Genomic DNA, 11,785 nt, shown 5'->3' on the forward strand with positions numbered 1-11,785 from the left:
CTGTACGTTTGTCTGTGACCGCTGTTTCTCGACAACTACCGGTCCGATATACTTGAAACTTGCCAGGTATATTGCTGGGGACCCGAGGATGTGCCTTTTCAAGGTTTGAAATTAATCGGACAAGTACTTACCGAGCTATGGCGATTTAGCCGTTCGCCGTTCGCTTTGCCGTTGCGAATGGACCAAACCATTCATGTAAATAGAGGGGGGGGGGGGGGGTTCTGTGGTCGTTCGCTTTGGCTTTGCGAATGGACCAAACCATTCATGTAAATAGAGGGGGGGGGGGGGTTCTGTGGTCGTTCGCTTTGGCTTTGCGAATGGACCAAACCATTCATGTAAATAGAGGGGGGGGGGGGGGGTTCTGTGGTCGTTGCGAATGGACCAAACCATTGTTTTTTTTTTGCAGTTTTTTTTTTTTTGCAAGGAACGGGCACCCACGTACGGGCACGTCCTAGCTTATATATAGTACGGGCATGCCCTAGTCTATCTATAATTCCAGTAATCTCTGTCTGTACGTTTGTACGTCTGTACGTCTGTTTGTCTGTGACCGCTGTTTCTCGACAACCACGGGTCCGATATACTTTTAACTTGCCAGGTATATTGCTGGGGACCCGAGGATGTGCCTTTTCAAGGTTTCATATTAATCGGACAATTACTTACCGAGCTATGTCCAAAAAACGATTCAACCAATCAGAGAGCAGCGAACTATCGCGTGTGCCGAACGTGGCGGACACACTCTGCCTCGGATGGCACATTTGAGAGCGTATTCATTTATTTCACGTTTGCAAACTATGTTGGCGTTAAACTATGTTTTTTGAAACTAATAAAAACGAATTTGCGATTCATTCGCTTTCCTGCGCGTTTGTGCACGCGATGGCGATTTCTTTACCAAACTCCGGAAGCCGTTCGCTTTGGACCAAACCATTGCATGTAAATAGAGGGGGTCTATGGCGATTTCTTTACCAAACTCCGGAAGCCGTTCGCTTTGGACCAAACCATTTCATGTAAATAGAGGGGGGGGGGATATAATTTTAGATATAGATATAGTACGGGCAATGCCCTAGTTTATATAATTCACACAGTGCAATACGTGCAGGCCGCTCCATGGAGCGACCTTGCGGGCTTATCAACGAGGCGAGGCGTGACACACGTGTCTCAGCATACCTCAGATGAAGTTTGAAAACCAGCATCAACCGTGCATAAATTTGCATATTCGATCATTTTTGACAAAGTTATGGCACTTTGAACTTTGGTAGGGGACATGTATTGCAGCGCAATACTCACAATGCTTGTTTAGTATGCAACATTTGGACCTTGGTTTGCTGCATTGTTAACAATAGCGTGACTCTGCGCGCCTCACCACACGTCGTTTCAGAGGGGTAGGCATCTTTGACCATGTCTGCTTTCTCAGGGAGTGAGGGGAGGCAGGAATGGTGGGTGGGGGTTTGTGGTGGTGATGGGGGATCGTGGGAGGAAGTGGGGAATGGTGGAGGGGAGGGGGGGATAGGGTGGATGGTGGTGATGGGGGTTTGCTGCATTGGGAGATAGTGACCAAAATTGGGTCCTTAGGGTTTTTTTGCCTTTGGGGTATTTTGGATCTTCGGGGTGTTTTGGATCTTCAGGGTATTTTGGGTCTTTTGGGTATTTAAGGGTCTTTGGGGTATTTTGCCTATTCGGGGTATTTTGCATCTTCGGTGTATTTTGGCTCTTCGGGGTATTTTGGCTCTTCGGGGTATTTTGGCTCTTCGGGGTATTTTGGCTCTTCGGGGTATTTTGGCTCTTCGGGGTATTTTGGCTCTTCGGGGTATTTTGGCTCTTCGGGGTATTTTGGCTCTTCGGGGTATTTTGGCTCTTCGGGGTATTTTGGCTCTTCGGGGTATTTTGGCTCTTTGGGGTATTTTGGCTCTTTGGGGTATTTTGGCTCCTTGGGGTATTTTGGCTCTTTGGGGTATTTTGGCACTTTGGGGTATTTTGGCTCTTTGGGGTATTTTGGCTCTTTGGGGTATTTTGGCTCTTTGGGGTATTTTGGCTCTTTGGGGTATTTTGGCTCTTTGGGGTATTTTGGCTCTTTGGGGTATTTTGGCTCTTTGGGGTATTTTGGCTCTTTGGGGTATTTTGGCTCTTTGGGGTATTTTGGCTCTTTGGGGTATTTTGGCTCTTTGGGGTATTTTGGCTCTTTGGGGTATTTTGGCTCTTTGGGGTATTTTGGCTCTTTGGGGTATTTTGGCTCTTTGGGGTCTTTTGGCTATTTGGGGTCTTTTGGCTATTTGGGGTCTTTTGGCTATTTGGGGTCTTTTGGCTCTTTGGGGTATTTTGGCTCTTTGGGGTATTTTGGCTCTTTGGGGTATTTTGGCTCTTTGGGGTTTTTTTTTTTTTTTTTTTTGTATACAAGATCGAGGCTCGTGAAAGAGCGAACATTAATCGCACAGAAAGACAAACCGACACATAAAACATACAACATCAGGAGCGGTAGACAAGATGGGGAGAGAGGGGGAAGGACACAAACACAACATTTGAGAGCAGGGACCGAGAGACATGGAGACATCGAGAGATCTGTGAGAGGGAGAGGGCTTTGGGAGGGGGCATGGGAAGGGGGGGGAGGGTGGGAGAGGTATAAAACATATGGACACTGCCAGGACTTCCAGGAAAGAAGTTGGAATTTCAAACAAGGTGGATCTGCGGTGAATTAGCGGGGGTAGAAAAGATCAAGGTTTTGGATGGGGGAAGATAAGAGATGGTGGTGAACAGATGTTTTAAAGACCTGGAGGGAGGAGTGGGATTGAAGGGAGTGAGGGAGTTTGTTCCAGAGGCGGGAGAAAAGAGGGATGAAAGAGTGAAGGTGAGCAGACAGCCGAGATTTCGGCAGTTTAACCATCAGAGGGTTGCTGGCAGATCTTGTGTGACCTGTAGGAATATTTGGGGGACAGAGCACAGAGAGAGCTGGGGGTGCAAGGCCGGAGAGGAGTCGGAAGAAGACAGAAAGACCACCTACCTGCCTGCGGTGAGTGAGTGAAAGGCCCTCAGAGATAGCTTCATCGCAGGAGATTCCAATAATTCTGAAAGCTTTGGTTTCAACAGCGTGAAGCCAAGCTAGGTGTGAGGCAGGAGCACCGGCCCATAGGGGAGAACAGTATTCCATTGAGTTGTGGATGAAAGCCTTGTATGTGGTGAGGAGCTCAGGTGTGCCGAGGAAGGACTTCGCACGACGGAAGATGCCCAGTCGGCGACTGGCTTTGGAGGCCAGCTTGGAAATGTCGTTTTCCCAAGAAAGATCATGGCAGATAGTGAGACCCAAAAGCTTGAGCGACAGAACTTCTTGGAGAGGATTGTTGAGAAAGTAGATGGGAGGGTTGTCCAGTCGATCTTTTCGGAGAGACATAGTAAGAGTGAGGTTTGTCACGATTGAAAGACATGTTCCACTTGTTTGACCAGTCTGTGATTTTGTCCAAGTCTTCAGAGAGTGAGGGGGCTGCAGACTGCCGATCTGAGGGAAGAGGAATGGAGCGGCAGAGAGTGGAGTCATCAGCAAAGATAGAGAGGATTTTCCAGAGAGTCGGAGAGATCATTGATAAAGACCAGAAAAAGCACAGGGCCCAGAACACTGCCTTGGGGAACTCCAGCCTGAACAGGAAGGGCAGATGAGAGAAATCCATTCAGGGCCACACGTTGGCTTCGACCAGAGAGGAAGTCCGCAAGCCATGCATGGAGATTTCCATGGATACTATAGGAGGAGAGTTTGGTGAGCAGAGCTGGGTGCCAGACCGTATCGAAGGCACGTGATATGTCAAGGGAGACAGCTATGATTTCCTGTTTGGCATTGAGGACCTCCATCCATTGTTGAGACAGCAGAAGCAGCATGTCCAGAGTAGAGTGACCTGGTCTGAAACCAAATTGATGATCAGAGATCAAGCCATTGGAGAAGAGGAAAGATTTCATATCCGAGGCAATGATGGATTCCATGACTTTGCTGATAATTGGGAGCAGGCTGATTGATCTGTAGTTGCAAGGATCTGTTTTTGCACCTTTTTTGTGTAAAGCGGTAATGTTTGCTGATTTCCAGGATGCTGGCAGATGACCTTGAGCAAAAGAGAGGGTGAAAAGAACAGAGAGAGGGTGAGATAGAGCGGCAGAGCAGGATTTTAGGACCCGTGGGCTGATGCCGTCTGGTCCAGTTGCAGAATCAGAGTCGAGGTTAGACAAAAACTCCTCAACCTTGTCAGGAGAGAAGGACACAGAGTCCAGGAGCAGTTGGGTTCGACTGGGAAAGGTGGGAACAGAGAGAGATGGGTTTGGGACTAAAGATTTTGAGGCAAACACAGAGTTGAGGAATTCGGCTTTGTCACGTGCGATGTCAACTGTGGAGCCATTTGAGGTAAGGGAGGGGATGGAGGGGGAACAAACACCAGAAACGGATTTGACCAGACGCCACCAGGATTTGGAAGAAGGAGACAGGTTTGAGAGTTCATTCTTCAGTGTGGAGAGATAGTGCTTCCTGGCACTCCTGAGGGTAGACACACTTGTTCCGAGCTTGGTGGAAGGAACTGAGATTGCCTTCAGTTGGATTAGCCTTCCAAGAGGCAAAGGCAAGTTGTTTCAGGGCAACTGCCTCACCACAATATTCAGTGTACAATGGACGGGAGGAAGGGTAAGACAACTGAAGACGAGATGGGATAAATCTGTGCATGAGAGAGAGCAGTTTGTTTTGGAAGAATTCCCAGGAAGAATTGATGTCAGAGGCAGTGGAGATGGGAGACCAATCCAGACGATTGATGGCTGCTTGAAGACCGTCCCAGTCGGCCTGCGTGAAATGCCAGACTCGTCGACGCTGAGGAGGCTCTCTGAGAATGGCCAGAGAGATGTCCACTTTGACAAGCACATGATCAGAAGTACCGATTGGAGCAGAAGAAGAGCAGCAGACATTAGCAGGGAAGTTTGTCATAAACAAGTCTAGAAGAGAAGATACTCCATTGGCTGAGATCCGGGTCAGGAAATTGACAGATTGTGTCAATCCCAGTGAGTCACAGAAGTCCTTTGCTGAGGTGCCATGACTGGTGAGAGAGGAACCCACACCCAACCAGCTGGCATGATGACAGTTGAAGTCACCACATATGAGAAAGAGAGAGTTGGGATGAGTGGATGGAAGTTGGTCCATGTTGTCAGACAGTGAAATGTAAATGGAGTCATCACTGTTTGGAGGACGGTACAGAACACATATGAACAAAAGGTGGGAGCGGAGAGGAAGTCGTAGCCAGAGGTACTCCTGGGGGTGAGGAGGAGAGAGGGCAGTGCAAGGAGGGTGAGGAAGAGAGTTTGTGATAAAGATAGCCACCCCACCACCAGGACGAGGCTCAGGTCTATCATACCGGAGGAGGGAGTAACCAGGAAGAGATATTAAGGAATCAGAGACATCTTGAAGGAGGAAAGTCTCTGTTAAGCAGATCAAGTCTGGATTGTCAGAAGCAACCTGAATGGAGTGATCAATCAGGTTTGAGCGAAGACCCAGGATGTTTGAGGTCCATACCGTTAATGAAGAGAGAGGGGGAGCATCGGGTACAGGACAGGGGAGGGGAGGAGTAGGATAAGATGAAGGATGAGAGGGGGAGGTAGGAAGAGCAGTTGATAGTGTGTCAGAGATTACAGAAGAGTGACAGGAAAGGGAAGGATGAGGAGGACGAAAGGTTTGATGGTGATGGGATGAGGCACAGTGAGGGGTTCTTTGAGGGGGGGCAGAGGAAAGTAGAAGGTTGGGGGGGGGGGGTGGAGGTATGAGATAGAAGGGAGACGAAGTGGGGAGGAGGCATCCACCGACTTCAACTCAACGGAAAGACTTATGATTTGTTATGTTTGTTTAAATTCTTATGATTATGTTAGCATTATTGTACATGCTGCCCTGTCTTCTAGCAAGTATTGAAATTGGTTTAAAATACCTTTAGTCAGTGTACTACACTGCTTTATTCCACCAGGTGGGCACCCAGGGGTATTGCCCCTATTTTTCCGAACCACTCCTGAGCTTTTCTCCACTTCCTGACTTTTGATCCTTTCAACTCCCCTTATCATTTGTTCACGTGGCAAGGCTTTTGCCTATTCATTCCATTCTCTGCATTTCTCAATGTTGTTACATTTGTGAGGGTATGTAGTGACATACCATGGTGGAGATAGAACTGTGGAGGGTGGCATGGACCACGTGCGAGTAGGAAGCCAAGCTCTATGAATTTAATTCGAAAAACTGTGAGCTTAAGATCGTTTATGTATCTTCACATGGGGTGAGGGGGGGGGGGGTTGTGGAGCTTGTGTTAACTCGGTAGGGTCAAGATTAGTTTCCCCAGTTTGTGATTGCTCCCTGTGATTTTTCCCTAAGTTTTTACAACTGTAACAAGCCGGCCATAAGAACACGTATTTAACCACCAACAACAACAATTGCCGACAGTACCCGGACATTTCGATCGAAAAGTAAAGACCACCAACATGAACATGATAGGAAAAAGGCCCCGCCCAGTAAAGGCGGAGAATCGGTGGGCGGTTAAGAGGGCTGTGCGGCCCCGCCCCTGAAGAGCTTGGGTGATTGGACGTGATGCCAGAGCGAGAAGGTTCGAGCTTGGAGGAAGAAGAATCGTGCAGGCTTTCGCTTTATCTGGCTTTCGGCTGGGGCGGCCACTTTGGCTCGTGTGCGCTCATGCAGAGAACTGTTCGGAGCTCAGAGACCCTTTGCAACGTTGGAGCCAGGGGTGTTTGTCGCTCGTGTTTTTCGGGAGAGCTGGAGCGGAATCACATTTTGGAGGGAGACGAGCAAAAGAGGACAGGCAGCACGAACCCCCTCACATTTGTGGCAATGTGGAGAGGAACTTCGCGCCATCTTGTGCGTTTCCCGCGCGAGTGGCTTCGGGCCGCCTTGTGCTGCCGACTTCATTTGGCGATCTCGTTGGAGCAAAGCTGAGTGCTGGCCGACTTTAAAACATTTAATTTTCATTATCTTTGCCCTTGTCTGTTTTCATGCCTGAGTGGAGACGTCTTAAATTAGGATTTAGTTTACCTCACCTTTCATTTTTATTCCGTGCATTAATTTCATTAAATTTATTATTGTGGCATTTTTCATTTGTCGTGTTTGTGGGTTCGAGCATTAGCCCCGTGAGCAGGAAGGAAGCATCTCATAACATTGAGACACTTTGACAGAATATAATTTTTCCTATCGTAATGTTTTCACATGACGCCATTCCCAAGGGAAATGTTTTATTTTCTCTCTTCGAGGAAGATTTTAATGATTTTAATTTTTTCGAATGATTTCAATGCAATATTTATTTATTTATTTTAAGAGTGTGGAACCAGCTATACATGTGACACAAGAGTGCCTGCATTTAATAAAAGTTACTTTTCCAGATTTATTTGTGAAAGTGGAAGTGAAAACTGAGCACCATATTGATGTCCACCTGGATCGACCTGAACCAAATGATGCTGAATCTTCTCACCTCAAAAACTCTCTCCATGAAGGTTTCTGTCGATGTTTACACATTTTGATTCGAACAGTTTAATGATGAACTCTGGTGTTAAGAAAAAAAAACACCACGTTATGATTTAATTGCTTTAAGAAATAACCACGATAACAACAAACAACAACATGCATTTTAAGGCCATTTTTCCTGCCAGAGCGGGGATTAGCCTTGTGGGCCCCATGACAATCTTATCCATTTTGCCCTATTTTCTACATCTCCCCTTATTAATCCCCTTGCCCGCATTTCTTCTTCCACCACCTTTAGCCAAGTCTTTCTCGGTCTTCCCCATCCTCTACTTCCTTCTACATTCATTTCCATCACTCTTCTCAACCAGTCACTTTCATCCTTCCTCAACACATGACCAAACTATCTCGACCTGTTTCTCTTCACAGCATCCATCACAGGCTCTATTCCCATCATCTTTCGTAATTCATCATTTGTCTGCCTCTCTTTCAACAATACTCCACACATCCACCGAACCATTCCCATTTCCACCCTTTCCAGCCTTCATTGCTGCTCTACGTTAATTACCCATGTCTCGCTCCCATAAATCATAACACTTCTCACACATGCAGTATACACCTTTCCCTTCAGCTTCAACAACACTCCCCTCCTCGTCAGCACGCCACTCAGTTCCCGAAACTTCTTCAATGCACATCTCACTCGAGCAACCGTTGCCGAGTCTGATCTACCTTCTCCATTCAGCATGTCTCCTAGATAGCAAAATGTTTTCACACCTTCCAGCTTCACAGCGTCTCCAAGATCCAACTCAACATTTCCTCCATCTGCAGCTCCCTCTGTGCACACCTTACACTTGAATGTAGCTGCCACACTGGTTAATGACTCTCTTCGACCACTACATTTTTGATGAATTCTCTCAGCGCATAATGTACATTGAATGGAGTTCACTCCGCCACCCTTCCTGCACACAGCACTCGACCACTTCCCAGTTCTTTGCACCTCACCACATGTTTTACCACTTGCCATCACCTTCGTCTTTCTGATATTCACCTTCAGACCTTCGATACTCACAGAAAATAATGAAATATTGAAAGAATAACTAAAACGAGTACAACGGTTCTCCAAGGACATTCAAATGGAATTTGTACGAGATAAGTGTGCCAAGTGCATATTTGTACAAGGTAAACCAATAAATACAGACAACATAAAAATTGAGCTTGACACAACAATACAGCAGTCAGAAAATGAAGCATCACACAAATACCTCAGTGTAGAAGAGGGCCACCAAGTATGTCACAAACAAATGCGCAAAACAATCGCCAAAGAATACCAATGTAGAACGAATCTGATCCTGAAAACATATCTCTCCCCAAGAAACAAAATCAAAGCCATAAACCAACTCGCAGTACTTGTATTCCAATACAGCTGTGGAATAATAAAGTGGCCCCAATCAGAAATCGATAAAGTTAGACATCAAAACAAGAAAACTTCTCGTGTTCGTTTGTCAGAATTATATCACGAGCATTGAACAAAATCACATTTATTTTACAGGTCATGTGATGTTGTATTTACAGGTGGATCCATTGAATTTACAAGGGAGACTGCACCTTTTTTTATGAACAGCGTAGACACAGGCCTGCAGGACTCGCCAACTGAAACAAACAAGAGGACTTTTTCCAAACACAACAAAACGAATAATGAATTGTTTGCACGGAATATTTTTCACCAGGCTCACAAAGGAGAGAAAGATGAACACCCATACAAATGCGAAATTTGCGTACAATCTTTCAGCTATTCATCCAGCTTTACATCACACCTGCGAAACCACAATCGTGAGTGCCCATACAAATGCAAAAGTTGTGGGAAATCTTTTAATCAATCAGCCACCCTTAAATCACACATGAGAATTCACAATGGTGAACGCCCATACAAATGCACAAGTTGTGGAAAATCTTTTAATCAATCAGCCACGCTTAAATCACATATGAGAATTCACAATGGTGAATGCCCATACAAATGCACATGTTGTGGAAAATCTTTTAATCAATCAGCCAAGCTTAAATCACATATGAGAATTCACAATGGTGAACGCCCATACAAATGCACAAGTTGTGGAAAATCTTTTAATCATTCATCCACCCTTTCAAAGCACTTGACAATTCATAATGATGAACGCCCATACAAATGTACAAGTTGTGGAAAATATTTTAATCATTCATCCACCCTTACAAGGCACATGAGAATTCACAATAGAGAATGCCCATACAAATGCACAAGTTGTGGAAAATCTTTTAATCAGTCATCCAACCTTACAAAGCACATGAGAATTCACAATAGAGAATGCCCATACAAATGCACAAGTTGTGGAAAATCTTTTAATCAGTCATCCAACCTTACAAAGCACATGAGAATTCACAATAGAGAATGCCCATACAAATGCACAAGTTGTGGAAAATCTTTTAATCAGTCATCCAACCTTAAAAGGCACATGACTATTCACAATAATGATAAACGCCCATATGAATGCAAAAGTTGTGGAAAATCTTTTGCTCAATCAGCCAACCTTTCAAGGCACATGAGAATTCACAATGGTGAACGCCCATACAAATGCACAAGTTGTGGAAAATCTTTTGATCGGTCATCCAACCTTACAAGGCACATGATAATTCACAATAAAGGTGAACGCCCATACAAATGCACAAGTTGTGGAAAATCTTTTAATCAATCTTCCACCCTCACAAAGCACATGAAAATTCACGATGAACGCCCATACAATTGCACAAGTTGTGGAAAATCTTTTTATCGATCATCCCCCCTTGCAAGGCACATGAGAATTCACAATGGTGAACGCCCATACAAATGCACAAGTTGTGGAAAATCTTTTAATCAATCAGCCAACCTTACAAGGCACATGAGAATTCACAATGGTGAACGCCCATACAAATGTACAAGTTGTGGAAAATCTTCTGATCATTCATCCACCTTTGCAAAGCACATGAGAATTCACAATGGTGAACGCCCATACAAATGCACAAGTTGTGGAAAATCTTTTGATCGGTCATCCAACCTTACAAGGCACATGAGAATTCACAATGGTGAACGCCCATTGTCAGTTAAAAATGCATCTCTCGCTATACGTGATCAGTGCCAGTTAAAATGTGACTATATTTATATACAGTGGCATATATAGATTCAGCTTGAGACAAAGCGGTCGATCAATAAAATGTGACGCAGGCATAGCAACGACTGGATAAGATGTAGTTATGCATAAGGTAGATTGATTGTTGGTTAAAGAGGATTGTTTAAAGCGTTCCCGTAAAATGTGTGGATCACTGAAATGGGCCAATGATTGTTGCCTACGTGGTATTGTCGGTTCGGGTAGAAAATAATTCAGTTGTAATATTGGATTCCGGGCTGAGGGAACCTTTGTGTTCGTATTTCCAATGTGCCGGGAAGGAATGATGTGCGATTATAACGTCATGATGATTTTTGATAAATACTCGGAGTTCCCAAGCTCTCTTTCTCTCGGTGTTTCGTGGTTGGTGCGTGTTGCTCTCTTGATGTTTCCTGGTTGGTGTGTGTTGCTCTCTCGACATTTCTTCATTTGTGCATGAGGAGCGCGGAGTATGAATGGTCGGAGGATGAACGGTCAGAGGACCAGGTGTGTGTGTGTGTTGTTGAGCGAGGCTTTGCAAAGCGATACTCAGAAGATTGCAAGCCATGTTGGAGATGCAAATTTACCAGTACAGCAAGACTCATTTGGACTGTGTGTCGGGCGGAATACTTACGTCTCCGGAAGAGCGTGAGGATGCCTTTTGAGCGCTGATTTTACTGAAGGAGCCGGCCGAGAGGATTATTCATGCAACTCGAAGTGGAGCAGGAATCGAAGGCCGATTATTCATTGGACAGGACAGTCCCAGAGGAGACTCGTGAACGTCCAAGGGAACACCACGTGGATACGGATTTGGATCGACCGCCGATAACAGTGAATATTGTGCCTACGTTTGCTCCTGTACCTTTGTTTCAATACAGTTATTGTTTGAGTACTGCAAGTGCTGTTGTGTTCATTGTAGTGCGCTCACAAGTCGCAGTCCCACGATAGAAAGACCGGAATACCCTTACACCCATACAAATGCACAAGTTGTGGAAAATCATTTAATGAGTCATCCACCCTTAAAACACACATGAGAATTCATAATGGTGAACACCGTACAAATGCACAATTTGTGGAAAATCATTTAATGAGTCATCCAATCTTAAAATACACATGAGAATTCATAATGTTGGGGACCGGAGAGCGAGCTGCCTGGACGCCATCCCTGGACATGCTGACCTGG

The 11,785-nt window shown here is 45.4% G+C and overlaps 1 protein-coding gene across 2 annotated transcripts in view; it reads left to right on the forward strand.

Moving 5' to 3' along the window:
- The window catches only part of LOC137415987 (uncharacterized), a 35,640-nt gene extending 24,146 nt beyond the window's left edge, over positions 1-11,494 (forward strand). For both annotated transcript variants that reach the window (XM_078770237.1, XM_078770238.1), the window contains 2 exons: positions 7,375-7,485; positions 9,023-11,494. In XM_078770237.1, the coding sequence (XP_078626363.1) occupies positions 7,375-7,485; positions 9,023-10,638 (1,727 nt within the window). In that variant the 3' untranslated portion in view covers positions 10,639-11,494. The remainder of the gene's footprint in view (positions 1-7,374; positions 7,486-9,022) is intronic.
- Positions 11,495-11,785: the final 291 nt, after the last annotated feature.

This window comes from Myxine glutinosa, chromosome 1, assembly GCF_964187855.1.
Source record: "Myxine glutinosa chromosome 1, kmMyxGlut1.1, whole genome shotgun sequence".
NCBI lineage: Eukaryota > Metazoa > Chordata > Myxini > Myxiniformes > Myxinidae > Myxine > Myxine glutinosa.